The 15,503-nt window shown below is 36.0% G+C and overlaps 1 protein-coding gene across 6 annotated transcripts in view; it reads left to right on the plus strand.

Annotated features, from left to right (window-relative positions):
* The window catches only part of LOC119649808 (calcium-transporting ATPase sarcoplasmic/endoplasmic reticulum type), a 111,093-nt gene that overhangs the window by 71,226 nt on the left and 24,364 nt on the right, over window positions 1–15,503 (plus strand). For all 6 annotated transcript variants that reach the window (XR_005249201.1, XM_038052152.1, XM_038052138.1 and 3 more), the window contains 2 exons: window positions 5,343–5,360; window positions 13,016–13,098. Coding sequence is in view for 5 of the 6 variants with exons in the window: in XM_038052152.1 (XP_037908080.1) it covers window positions 5,343–5,360; window positions 13,016–13,098 (101 nt within the window). In the remaining variant the exon portion in view is untranslated. The remainder of the gene's footprint in view (window positions 1–5,342; window positions 5,361–13,015; window positions 13,099–15,503) is intronic.

The following is a 15,503-nucleotide window of genomic DNA, read 5'->3' on the forward strand; positions in this document are numbered from 1 at the left end:
CTATTGATATCACATTTAGCCATATCTGTAAATAGGCTTGGAGTCTACATATTTGTTATTCTAGGCCATTAGTAAAACTAGGCGAAAACTGAGTATAATCGCACTCGAAGTTAGATAAGTGTGCTGGTATCGAGTATATACTACAATTGAATACATAGTTGGCAAATTGTAACCATATTCATTCTCAGTTTTATGCGAAAGAAAAGCACATGGGCAACGGGTTTTTTTATAGAAAAGGAAGTTACACTAAAAAGAGATATTCTTGGAAATATGGAGTAGCATTCTTAAGAAAAGAGAACACATTTTTATTTTTAATTTTCTTTCACCTGACGATACGAACTCACCTTTATTACAATCTACAAAATAAATATAGTCCTGAAAATAGTCCACACAAGATCCTGGTATAAATGTTGACTAAAAATAATAGAAAACTACATAAAATCAAACCAAACTTTTTTTATCGCTGCACAATAAAAACTAAAATGAAAGTGTTTTTAATGGATGCAAAATATTTCCAAACGAGTAAACTCGTCTGAATAAATAAATAAATGCAATTGTAACGATTCGAAAAAAAAGTGTAAATAATGAGATTTTAATTTTGTTTTTGAATAACAAAAGCCAATCCAAGAACTTTCTAGTATTTTTCTCGCAGACAAACATTAAGTACTACTTTTATGAGACTATATGAATTCTCTGAGCAGAGTTTCAAAAATAAACAATTTTTTTCTGGGAAAAATTGCCAAAAATTGCATTATGGCTTGTGTAAAAATGATTGGTGGAGAGCAGTGGAGTTGAATATCAGCTTAGATAGTTAAAGAAGTATTTGCGATGGAATATCCGGCTATGATCCAATAGATAAACAGATCGTAAAAGCAAATAATCATTTCGTTATATGACATTTCTGCGTTGCGTATTTGGCACCTGAATCTAAGCAGAGCTTATGCAGTGTCACAGACGTCATGGACTAAAAAATATTTTTTTCTTTCCTAATAAAATATTGAATCGTGGCTCTGCAATGATTGTACCGCATAAAAACTAGACATTTACATTCAAATTAGATATTCTCACTCACATAGATAGTAGTGGAAGCGTTAGACGGCTTTGCAAGTTTGCCCATGGAAATAGGAAGTACACACATGACCAAGATCAATGGCCGAGGCGGCTGAGCATCAATCTCTCAGTCTCATGTTGCGAGTTTCAATTCTAAACACACCTTTAATCTCGCGACTATCGGCTTATCACAATAGCACAACATCAAACATATTAATTATGAAACTTAGGGGACGTGACAATCCGAAATTTTGTTTTTCTCTTTTTTGGAAATTTGAAAAATTAGAGAGAAAAACAGATACATTGATGGAACTTAAATACCCACACAACCCAATACAAGAAAAAATATTTTCTGATTTTTCCAGCCTGTTTTTTGGCTGTTGGCTTTCATTTCCCGAAGCAGTCCCGTAAATCTCCCGTTGAAATGGTTTTTAAGCTTAATAACAAAATGGCTTTGATGTCTTCCCATTTTGGAATCGAAGCAAAACTCACAAAGAATCAGTCCTAGCCACTAAGGAATGTGAACAAAAACAGTCATATATTTTTTGGCACAAAACTGGATATACGGGGGTACTGTCGTGATGCAAAAAAAAAATCATTGTTATGCTCCAATTTTCAGTGCGCCAATGTTCTTTCTGCTCCGCTATCATATACATATGTACCTGGTAGTATCTGGAAAGGGACCACCACGTGATGTCATCAGAGTACTCTGACCAGGAATATCGAATAAAACAAAATAACTTCAGCATACGAAGCAGGTATCGGTGAATGTGTCAATTAGAAGGCGGATGGGCACAGTAACAGTCGATAGGTCGTACATTGAGAAAAGGCGACACTGAAGTTTATGACATGCAATGGAAGCTACTGTCTCAGGATGTCAACCAGGTGGGCCCTCCTAGGCCAACGTAGCACAGAACAGTGTCAAAAGTGTATAAGCTTCTCGGAAGCATATTGCCAGAAACCAATGCGGACGTTAACCTTTTTTTGATTTCTCTAGCTGTCCATCGTCAATTTTCAAGCATTTAATCGATAATCGATTCACCGATATCCTTCAATCATTCAACTAAACATCTCCACTAGCGCATAATTCATAATGCTCGGTTTTCTTCCCCGGAATGCGTTATTTGGCTTCCCTCTATAAGTTATCCAATTAAAATATATATTTGGATGCCATATTCTTCTCCAATTTTCGATCTCGAAATCCAATTAGTACATTTAAGGTTGCTAGATCTCTAGTTTAAACGTGTACCAATGTTAGTGTCCAGTCTCATCTGGACTTTACTCCGTACGTTGTCGTCGCTATTCCTGGCCAATTAAAAGATAAACTTAATCTAGAAGATTGCTCTTTATTCATTGCTTCTACTTTTATATAACCAAAATCCGTTGTTAAACAAATATGCTATCCTTAACATCGGGTCAAATCCAACTGGTGTTCTAGAACCCCGACTGATGAGCCCAAGATGTCTATCGGACGAAAGTGAAAAATTACCCTTCCCTCGCAACTGGAGTTCCTAGGCCTTCCCTACCAACCAAGAACTCTATTTCAAAAGACTTCAAAATCAACTAGAAACCAACTGATGACTTATATGCTTAGCCTAGAAGCTAAGGCAGACCTTTTCCGTACGCTCGTTCCGACTTTTATTCAATTGTTCTGTTTGCAAGAATCGGCAAAAATCCATATTGTCGATTCTGCAATTGGGTACAAAAAGTCCACACATCAATCTTCCGTAGCAATAAAAAACACTTTCAGTCAATATGCATAACAAGTCGAGTAGTCGGAAGCTTGATGCTTCAAGCATGAAAGGTTTTGTGTATTTCTTTTATAAATAGATTTGAGTGTGCATTTGTCCCATTAGTACGTATCATATAATATGTGCATATATTATATGAAAATATCCACTTTCAAGTGATATTGGCATTCAGCGTTGAATTTGCAAAGAAGCGACAGCTTTGACCTATCACAACTTTGTTACTAATAACGCGATTTCCACGAAATTTGGTAGAATCATGCTCTATGCTGTAGGCTACATTCGTGCTCGGTGCTGGGATGAACTTAAGGAGGGTTTCGCAGCCAATTGCTAAAAAATATAGTAATGTACTATTATTAACTTTTTTTAAAATTTTTTATTTATTATGTTTTTATTATTAACAGATATCGGTATGTAGGGTATTTCGGAGCCTAGGCACCCTATAGTAGCAGCTTCTCGATTTTTTTAGATTTTTCGGTTGGGTAGTTTCTGAGAATGGGTCCGTAAAAGAAATGATCATTTTTGACCCCCCGCACTCCCCGCCGCCAGCAAATATCAAAACTAAGACTGGCTTCAGAAAGTGCTAATCGAGACCTTATATTTATTGAATAAAAATGTTCACTTTGTTTTTTTTCATAGACTATACCAACAAAATTGCGATTTAAAACTTTATACATATTCTGCACTCCAAAGTTTTCGAATTGAATTAGCAATTTCGAAACTTTACATCCAGTTGTTCCAATTATATCAATACTCTGACAACAATGTCATTGAGTAAAGAATACCATATAATTAAATTTTTACCAAAAGAATTTAAAGAGTTTCAGGGAGGAGTTAAGAAAACGAACTTTTCAAACACGAGGAAGCGTTAGGCCATTCGAAAATAATGTTTGTTATAGCTTCATAAGAGGGAGATATTTTTCATGTGTGAACTACTGTTCAAACGATCAACGCACTTTTCTTTATGACACCATAACCTTTATACACAACAATATCCCAAAAATATTGCCTGCGATAGAAGCCAACAAAGCTATTATCGACATCGAAACTAAGTATTTATGTTGCGTGTCACGCAAAAATGGTTTCTTAGCATAGCAATATTTCGATTACAAACCCCATAAAGGAAATATTATAAGCGCTTGAATGGAATATCACGCCTTGCCGTCGAGATTCACCGGCTACTGCTCCTTCTGTAAGCGATGCTTTTATTCTCATCGAAAATACCAAAATAATGGTTTGATTTGAGAACAAAAAGCCACTTAGCCCACGACCACAATTCAACAACAACAAAATTGCATCGGCTTTTGGTTGGAAATCTCTTTAATTCTAAAAACTTTTCCAAACAACGTGAAGAAAGTTGGAAAAGTTTCTCTCACGTGGAAATACGAAATCTCTAATCTGCTTTTCATGGGAAAATAATTTCTTATCTACCATCCCCATAGTGCATTGACCTGGTTTTGTATAAAGAGGATAAATATCTTCACTGAATTGTTATGAGGTTGTAATACTGCGTTAACAACATCATAGAAAAGATAATGATCTACTATTCAGATAAACACTACTATAATTAATCAATTCTTCCCGAGAACATAAGGCAGTTGATTTCCAATTACGCTTCTCCGAAAAAAATATTGTGAAAAGGGAAAAATTGGACCTTTATCTTGATGAACAGGCTTCCAATGAGCTATTTAATAACAACATGATGAAGGCGACAAGGCTGGAAATGTTAGATAGGTCAATAGACGTGCTCTCGGAAAGTCCCAACGTAACATAAACACTTTCGTATATGAACGAACTCAATAATTATGTTAACAGCCATCCTTTCTCTATCTAAATTGGCCTCTTGAAGGTTCTATGGGTTCAAGGACGTTACGATATTGTCTAGGACAACTTCCACGACGCCACAAGTTATGGCTACCATACTGAAAATAATAAGGGTCTCCGCTTGTAATCGGACAAAATTTATGACGCTCAATATCGAGAGTGAGGATAAAACTATTCAGAATTTCGCTGTTAGCTATGAAATCAAATCAATGAAATTACAGACTTTGACTTGCAACATCAAATTATACACTTTACGATCAGATTTTGTTATTACAAATATTGGAGGTAACCTTCTCCAACACCAAAGCACAAACTATAACTATTCGTTATAGTGTTCGTGATTTGATAAATTCAACATCTGTTTTTCTGCAATTAAACATCAGTTTACCTATACTCAGCTCAGTATGCAGGCAGGTGAGAATTGACGTCATTGATTGCGTAATTTATGACCACTATCAACTTGTGTAGTAGATGATGCTTAACGTCTAATTGAGCACCATTGAAAACTTATTAATACACTCGTGTTACAAACGTGATAAAATTCTTAATAGTACGTGGAACGTTGTGAATTTTCTAGTCAAGAATATTACAAATAGCTTATTTAGTGTAAATTTACTGTCGTTTCTTGCTACATTTTTAGTGATAAAATTTATTTGTATCTTTGCTAATTTTTTTTTATGATAATTCTAATCATATTTCTTACCTTTCTTTCAATTACAGAGCTTCCAACCGAAGAAGGTAAGTTTCCATGTGACTATCGTTGAAAGCCACTTCCATTGATTGTCAATCAAGTGCATTTTTTATAAAAAATAAAAAAAAACATCAAATGTCTGGAAATATATATAAATTAATTGATAATAACTTTCAATGAAGAGAGTCTGGTTTTCATAAATTTATGAACATTTCATATTTTTCCCTGACGAATATGAAAGACAGATACATGATGGAAATTTGGAGAGATGCATTTATGAGTTTGCTAGAGTATCTACCTTAATTTTATAAACAAATGTAATTTTCTTCTTTGATATTTTGCGATCGATAATTCGGCGTAAATATATTATTTGAAACATTTACAAAGATGAAAGGTATTGTGAAAATGTGATGTTTTAAGGATGAAAATATTGTTTATGCAAAAGCGTAGAGGATTGAAGTGTGAACCAAGTAATATGAAAGCTATGGGGTATAGACTCATCTGCCGTATAATGATTAGTTTTTAGTACTACTTCCAGGATCATTTAATGGATTTTTGCGCTGTATTCAAAATTGTTTATCTATAATAAGTGGAAATTTTAGCTTTTCCATTGCGCCTTTTTCATCTTTATTGGTGAAAATATTGACTACCTCAGGCCTTCCTAGAAAGAGATAGACTACAAAGAGGATATTCGCGATCTATGTGGCCTTACATTCATCGTCGAGTAGTTATGGATAGTTCATTAGCTAAGATTAGTGTGAACATCCAAGTTAATTGGACACGAACGCTAGACGATAATTTGAAAACTCCGTTCCATGCGGATCAAGCTTAAGATCGAGATAAATAGTGAACCCGGTCAAGACAAGCCTAAAGAAGGCTAAAGAAGAAGAAAAAACTATACAAGAACCAAAAAATATACATGTGAATCTGATACAGAATGAAACAAAAGGGAAAACCAAACAGCATCAAATTTATAAACAACGCAGAAATACCAAATGTTTGCTGGAAAATTAGAAACAAACAATCCATCTCAAAAATCTAGTATCTAGGACGTTGGTCACGATGTGGGAATCATAATTAGCATAGAAGCAAAAGAAAATGGTGGGATTCCGCATAGGATTATGCGGAAAATATAAATATTCGTATGTAGTCTGCGATTTTGTCCTCCATTTCAATTAATTGAGTACCTACTTCCTACCTACATCGATAGTGTCCTCCCACCCCCTTGACTACTTTTTGGGTCATCCTTGTCCTCAGCACTTGTTCAAAATAGTTCGATAAATCTGAAACGAAGATAGGAAGAGATAGGAAGAAAAATGTTATACTTGACTACAGTGAAGATTAAACCAAGACAGGACAGATGGGAAGTGGCCTTTAAATTAAAAGGAGAATGAACAGCAAAATTATAGATTTCTACTCCATCAATGGGAGATTTTGTATGCAAAAAGTCAAAGGATATCACAATGATATTTGCCAACTATACGAAAGAAGCAGCGAGAAAAGAATTTTATAACACGCTGGGGTATACCTGGTGCAATTTGAATCCTATAATCGCCGCCAAGAAAATTTTACTTCATCATCAAAAATCTAACAAATGTGTTCAACCGCTTCACATTGCACTAGTACAGGTATAGTGATAGCATAGCCTTCCGTCATAAGGAAACCCATAAAGGCACATACGGCAGTGATGTGTAGATCACCACGTGCTTTTTAATGCGAAGATCTTGAGTAATGGATTATGGAGCCTAAAAACACCAAATTATGATAGTGACCATTATATGATAAAAATACCACGCCTGCGACTCTCCAATACATATATGACGAATTAAAGAATAGATAGAGTTTGAGCGAACACTTGACTCAGAGGACATTACTAGCCAATGTACCACAAAGAACGCGACCGGTCGGCCAAATTTTTGATTATTCAGTCCAATATGACAGCGCCTCGAATTCTAGATTCTATCTCGCCAAAATGATTGGCTTACTACCGCAAACCACAAAGAAAATAATTGAGGAGTATCAAGTTGCATGATCGCGGCAGCCAATTGGTAAACACTCCCCGCAAGATGACCCAGTCGCCAGGTTTTTCCTACACAATTTTGAACGTTGCATCGCTTGTGTCATCTAGCGCCGTCTTGTAGGAAACTCAGCCCGGATATATCAGCGTCGTCGAGCTCTAGACCCGGAAAGTCTGATAACATTACTCTATGATGACAATTGATGGCAACGGTGTCTCTTTCTTCATTTCGGAAGAAAAAAGGTCCCATGATGCCACCATCCCATAAATCGCACCAAACTAATATTTTAGTATTGGAATTGATGTCGATGTGTGGATTATGATCGCTCCAATAATTTTGCTTGCTTACATGCCGCTCAACTAAAAATGGGACCCGTTCTAGAGGATGATTTTCCCGCGAAAACCGAATTTCCAGCAAAGATTTCCGCCGCCCAAACATATTGTCTGCCTGGCTTCAGTTTTTGGCAAAATAAGCAGGGTTTCCCTCTCTAGCGAAGCCCAATTCTGCTGATCGGCGGCTGTGTTTTCTTCAGTTCCCATCGGTCCCCTCTGGATCGTAGTTCAAGGTCCAATAGAGAGAGTGGACCCACAGTCAAACTTTTCCTCAGTGCGGCGAATTGCCTGCGCAATAAAGTCATCATTGGAACCGAACTCACCACGAAATTAACGTGCCGTATCTACAATGAGCAGCAATTTCGAGAATAATTTCCACACATTCGGCAAGTGTGATTCATGATGAAATGACAAGGCTTACTGAATGTGTTGACACCTGGATGTCACTGGTAACTTTTATAGCCGCTGAAACATAACAATTGGAAAAACTATCATTGCAGTTTACCTGTTGAAAAATACCAGTTTTAAACTCCCGTAACTGAGGCGCCAACTGATTCAGAGAATTTTGCATAAAGAAGAGATACCAAAAGAATATAATGCCGAACCTATATTACATAACAACCAGGAGCATAGCAACAAGAAAGGCGATAAAGTGAAATACTTCTGCAAAGTGCTATCAAAAGTCATTAGCAACAGACTAGGAACTTATGCGTAAGCCATACTTCCTGATTAACATGTGTTTTTTAATATAGACCAAATTTTTGGTCTATACACCGCCGATATTTCAGCATTAAGTAACTCTGACATTTTTCAATTGTTTTTGAAATTCTAAAGTTCAGTGCCATTTTAGCTGTGTTAATGTAGTTCAAAGGAAAGCACTGAAATTTTAACAGCGCTTTACATTGAAAATAATCTTTCAAATGTGAAAGCTGGGCGGGCTTTATCGTCAGCAATATCCCGCCTTTAAACAACACAATTCGTAGTTTGCTGAATAATCTCTTTAAATTAGAGTCCGCCGCAGCGATACTCCAACGAAGAGAAAATGTTACCAATAATCTGGAAGTGTCATATCATCATCGATCTCAGGAATTAAACATGCGCAGTATAACAAGACAATTATGAAGCAAGATCACGTCGCTTGCAATATAGAAAAATTGTTCGCGCTGGAGTGTGCTTAAAAACTATCAGCGGACCATTTCTCTTCAAAGTTGCTTGCCACAGTTTGATTAATTTCTATTTTCAAAAAGATGAGCGACGACGTTCTTCCAGCGCTAGCTCTAACTTGGAGATCTTGTATCGATGATGTTTCGGACTCTCCTGGACTCTGGATTATTTAAAAAATAAAATTTAAGCTACCAAGCCGGAGACCATTGCCGAACTTTAAACTAACATACGAGCCGAAGTAGCTTCTATCCTAGTCAATTTTGTGGACGACAGACTATAATATGTTGAGACCTCAACGTCATGTTCTGGCCCATAAAAAAGTAGCCATAGGAGTAAGCCTAAAAGTAGACCAGAGTAAATCCAAGTCTCTGGAGGTATTAGGGTTTCAATTGGAAATAACCGCCTTCGATACCCTGACACAAATGTATACAGCATGAACAAAGACAATTGCTAATAAAGATCTTCTACCAACATTTAAAAGGAAAGTATTGAAGTGAACCTTTGGACCGAAAAACAGCGAAATTGAAGACTTAAGTCATGCCAAATCAAACAAGAGGCTTCTAACGCTGGATAAACAAAATCGCAAGCGATATATGGGACATGACAGTCGCCAACGAGAAACAGAAAGTAAAAGACCCACTGATATAAAAACCATCCTTTTGTAATGGCCCAAATATTTTACGGAATCGCTTCGCTGGAACGTATCAATACAATTTTCAGACGCTTACGTCACCGTTCACATTTCACACCTTTCGCCGGTATATCTTCTTTGAACAAATTTAAGTGACGACTGAAGTTCGCCAAGTAGCTTTGGTAGTTTCGTATACCGTACTACCATATGTTATTGTATTGACAATTACTTCAACAAATAGTTAACAAACCAGATGAAGAACTTGACCCAGATTTTAGGGAAAAATCACTTTAATATGACTAGTCGCAGTTCAAAGAAGAGGTTTATGCAAAATATTGCTCAAGAATGAAATATCAGCAATTCAGAGCATTTAATATTAACAAACCTCCTTGAAAGTCTTCTGCCTTCATTCATTCCGCTGCTCCACAAACAAATTCCAGTACAGGATTCACCGCTTCGCTACTAAAATAAATCGGGTTTACAACAACACAAACGTGCTATGTTTTTGCTTAGCGAGTATCCAAAATGAATTCGGCATTTCTCACCGCCAAGTTGTGTGTTCAATCCCAACCTTAAAACATAAATTATCACTAGGGTTGTAATGATATGATCAAGCCGAAGAAGATGCGAAATCATAATTTGATTAATAGCAATTAACACGTTTAATGCGGGACACAAATTCAAACCATTGGGAAAGTTCAAAAGTACAAATTAAGGAGCAACTCGCAAATCAATTAAATGTGATACAAAAAGCGTCTCTATGCATTTGAAGCCATGTAAAAGGTTCATACGATGAAAAAGTAGGTGCCTCAATAACAGTAGCAAAACCGAAAAACCACCTACGAAATACTGTTCGGCAGGCCATTTCCCCACAAGAGAAGAGAAACAATGAAAATTGGTTTATTCAGAAAAACTTGAAACTTGACAGCAAATATTTTCTAGTACTGTGAATTGATTCCTTCCAAAAAGTCGGGAACATAAAACAAGTCAGAAACCGGAAGCTCACTTTGAGGAATCCTTCAGTGCCCGCCCATCCATTCTTTCTCTTTTTACGTTCATAGTATATATACATTCGATATTTTAGACTATTCGCTTTGAGGTGCCACTAAAATCCCACATATCATACATAGGTGCAGTAAAAGATAATTTTGGCCTGCTATAACTTTGTTATCAATAGTTGGATTTTCGGCAGACTTTCCAATATTATGTACTTCTAGGAAGAATTTAAGGGAGTTCTTCGTGAATTTTCAAGATACAATGATTTACGATTGTTAACGTTATTTGAGTATATATCGGTTGAAGGTTATTTCGGGACCTAGACGTTATAACGGGCATCATCATTTCTTTCCAAATATTTTGGTAGGGTAGTTTCTGAGGATTGAGCTTGAACTCCTGTACGCCGCCATTGTGAGTTCCCAAGAATTTCCTTTGGGAGGCTATAAGGTGGACACGACAACGTTGGGACGCCTTTTTTCGTCAAAAACTCTTCCGATAGGAACGAAGAATGTGACGGCACATTGTCTTGGTACAGGATCTAGTCGTTCTTTCCGAATTAGGGCCGCACACTGAAGATTTTTGCTCGCAATTGCTCCAGGACGCCAAAATAGAACCGTTCAATCACTATCTGTCTGGCAGAAACATATTCGTAATGAATTCTACCGCGAATATCGAAAAAAAAAAACGATAACTTCAGTTGAGACTATCACCTCCCTACTTTCATTGGCCGCTCCCTACCATTTGTCACCCGCTTCTGACTTTGTTTACAAGTCTCGGGGGTTCAAATATTCAGCTCTCATTTCCGGTGACTACCTAATTCATCCAATCTCTATCGTCGTTCTGATTTTTGTTCTTGGATGAAAAGTTTCAGCACCATCTTTGCGCAAATATTTTGAATGTTCAAATTCTCATATATCTTTTGAGCAGATTCTTTGTTGATGTTTAACTCGTCAGACAGTGTACAAATTCCCAGACGCCGGTCAGACATGATCAGTCCGCGCAGACGGTCGTGGGTATGGGAGAAGACAGGAGCTCTTCACGCGCATAATCATCTATTGGTTTACGTTGAACCGCTTCTCTCAGTGGAACATTCGCATTTTCAAAATGCTCTCGTATATTAAATGTAAAGCTTCGGAGTATTATCGCAAGATTTTGCTAAAAATTGGGTGACAACACGTTGTTTGTAATGTGCTCTCGACTTCATATTGCAACTGAACCTAAAGGAAGGTTTCCCTCTTTTCAGACATGTTTACCAATAACACGAAGTTATCTGTTTCCGATTTATGACCAAATTCTTGGAATTTATTTGCAACATCTTGTTTGACCCGCCCATTACGCCCTTTTACAACTGGTGTCATAATTAAGACTTCTTTGGAGAAGTACTAATTGGGATTTTTTGTTTGTTACCCCACTTGGCTATATTTGGCGAAAAAATGAAGAATGGTGTTGCAACAGAATCCCGATAAATGGCATGGTCAACGGACTGGGGACTGACGAATTGGTATGAAATATTGAAATTGTAAAATGAAGAAAATTAACTCCGCGGACTGGCAAATTTGTACGAATTACCCAAAAATACGAATAATCGATGTACGAATTATCGGGATTCCACTGTATTCACTGCATATGTGGATTCATCGTAAAACATTTCTACCAAATTTTCGGGTTAAAAGTTTTCTGGAAAAAGTGCAGGAAATACTGGCAACGCTTGGTTGGGAAATACTTTGTCATGCGCTCACTCACCAGGACTTAAAAATGGGAAAGTTATTGGTTTGATTCGAAGATTAGATAATTGTATTATAAACAGTAAACCCTGCTAGTTGAATTAAACTCAATAACGGGGTCCTGCTCCTCGAGTCGTATAAGTGGGGAGAGAATAACGACGACGCATGTGTCTTGTGTCTTCGGTGTTCCTTAACACCCAATTATTGAAGTTATCAGATAAATATCCTGATATAAGACTTTATTAGGAGGAAATGTCAAATTACAAATTTTTCCTCCAAGAAAAGATACCTTAAAGCAAATTTCCTAGGATTAGAGGACTATGGACGAACTTCCCTTGCCAATAAAATATTGCATTATCAAGTTTAGTCAATAAAGTCCTCAACATATCACATTGTGCCTATTTCGTACCTTCCGAGTACGAATTTTATTAGCAATTTCAGATTGAATAATGAAGGATTAAGAGATTCCTTAAAATGTCTTCTATTTTCCCGAAATGATTTCGGACGAATGACGGAAAGGATTAAATGTAATTTCGAGATTATTCAGAATCAAAGTCAGCTTTAAATTATCGGTTTGATGTGCATAACATTAATTACGAAATTAACTTCTAGTGACTGTTAGGTCGTTTACCTGATCTAGGAAAGAACAGGTTTCACCAAAGAATGGGAGTAGGGGGTCTATTCAAAAGTGTTTAAAAAATATGTGTCTTTCCCACAATTAGTATCTAGTCTTTAAAACTGTTCACTGGACTCTCTTCATAGGAATTATATTTATTGAAGTTTATTCTTAATTAATTTCTAATATATAATCTAAATAATCCTTTTTTCTTCTTCCAGGAAAGTCCATTTGGCAATTAGTCTTAGAACAATTTGATGATCTGCTTGTTAAGATCTTGCTGTTAGCCGCTATTATATCTTTTGTAAGTATCATAAGATGTGCAATCATATCGAACCTCTTTAAATCGATTTCCACTATCCTTTTTTTCCTATCCAACATTTTCCGGTCATCTATGCCAAAGATATTTGAAACGTTTAGCATACCAACCTAAATGGCAGTTTCTATAAATACAGGCCATTCGCGTCAACCAGAAGCATTTATTCATCTTTTTTTCTTTCGCTTCATTTTCATCTTTCACTTGTGAGCCAGTATTTATGAGCACACGGCTACAAGCCCGGAATATGATGTGATGTACGAGAAAATTTTTATTTTCCACTCTGTCGACCACTGATGAATTTTACTCATCACACTTGCTACCACTCGTCAAAGTCTTTTTTCCCCAACAGATTACATAACAATGCTGACTACTAGTATAATAGTATTTAGAGGACCTGGGAATTTTCAGGAAAAAAGTTGTATTTTTTTTCTTTTTTTTTCGACTTCACATTTTCATGATGTCTTCGAACATAACGTTGAAATTCTTTCGATTATATTATTTTTAGATGAGACGCCTCTCGGTGCTTCTGTTATTTAAGAAAGTCTTTTAAAATATTTTGGTTTTCCTGAAATGTTGTCATTACAATGATGTGGTGATGCTGCGTAAATGACGTTAATTTCTTTCTCAAATTTTAAGTTGATTTCTGGGAAATTGTTTTGAATTTCCAAGAGTATAAGGCTTACAGTTTTATGGCCGCTTGCAAACTTTTTAAACAAAAGTATTGATTTTCAATGACATTGAAAATCGAATTGACGAATGAGCAAGTTGACATTGGTCAACACAAAAGTTGACATTGGGTAAAATTAGATATTATGTACGAGACTAAAAATAGTATGTGTTTCAGATAGTGTCCTTGTCCTTGAGGTTTTATTTGGGTGCGTAGGGCATATCATTAATTTTACTATATCTTAAAATAATATCAAAGGAAAATTAGAAATGCTAAAATTGAATTTTGCTTCTTACCTTTTCAAAGAAAATCATTACCCACTTTCCAACTTTAGTGAAGCAATTCAAGAAATTCTTGAAGGGCAAAACTTCTGGGAACAGTTTCTCGCCTCATGTTCCAAAGCGATCAAGTTTTCAGTTTGAATCGATAGTAAAGCATCCTGGAACTTGAATTCAAAAACAAGGACTCCTTGATAAAACTTCCAAGGATATGTCACTCTTTGATATGTTGAAAATGGTTTCAAGAGATATTTCACAAAAGGGGTGGATAGAAAGAAATTTGTGGACATATGATGACTGGGAAGTAAAAACAATATAATGGTTGGTTCGAGCTCCCTATTGTTAATAACTTCTTCTTTCCTGGATATATTGAAACTTGCATGAACAAGCTTAAATAAAGTTAAGTAATTGATATCTCACATATAAGAGATTAGTTTGGCACAGATACTATCTCTATCCGATTTTCTAAGGAAGTCGATTTGGCTCTTATCCACAAATAAAGTTTTCATAAAGTAATATCAAGGAAAATATCTTCTCAACAATTCAGCAATCTACAATAAAATATTTAAAATTCAGTAAAAGTATAGTCCCACCTACGAAATCATACATTTTTCCCATCTCAGATTATCAGGGAAGCAATTCAGTTTAGTTTTCCCTTAAGAATCTTATTCTTTCACGAACTCAGAAAATTTCCTGCCAAGCCACATCCCTTGAGAAGTGAGGAAAACAATTTTATCTTCTATCTACGCTCCATGCTTTTCCGCGAATTACTGTGGAGATATTTTCTTGATACGGTTCAAGGACACAGTCATGGTTTGATTCATTTAAGTTGTTACCTGGGAACAAATTTAATTGGGAGTTTTATGCAAATAAAATTAATTGAGAACATTTTTAATTGCTTTAAAAAATATTGGTTTCGTTGCACCTTTTTCACGAACTTTTAGGTCTTTGAGATGAGGGTTATAGTCCCTCAATTAAAATGATTGGATGATCTGCTTGGTGGAAAAGCTTTTTTTGATATCAACTTCCCCGCAAAAAATAATCCTATAGACTTTAAGCTATTAAACACAAAGATATTGGATCATTTCGATCAAAGAAGAGCGAGTAATAATTTAAGTAGGATTAATAAATAGCGTTTCTGGTGGTGGGTAAGAGCATTCCGCTGATGGCGTTCTCAAGCGCTAAATTGAAGGGCAAGAAACGAAAACACCTCCCGATTTTAGATCTTCATTTGCATGAAAATTGTTAGAAGGCCTATTTTCACGTATATTTTTGGAGTTTTTTCTTAGTAAAAGAACCGGAAATCAACTAAATTTGGACATTATATTAGTCATATTCCTGAGCAACTTTCAAGAATTTGTGAAAAATTTGAGCTAAGAATAAAAAAGTTGCGCGCCGTTATTCCACTAAAGGTCATAACTAAAGTTCTCCAACTGCAGCACTTT

Source organism: Hermetia illucens, chromosome 1, assembly GCF_905115235.1.
Source record: "Hermetia illucens chromosome 1, iHerIll2.2.curated.20191125, whole genome shotgun sequence".
Taxonomy (NCBI): Eukaryota; Metazoa; Arthropoda; class Insecta; order Diptera; family Stratiomyidae; genus Hermetia; species Hermetia illucens.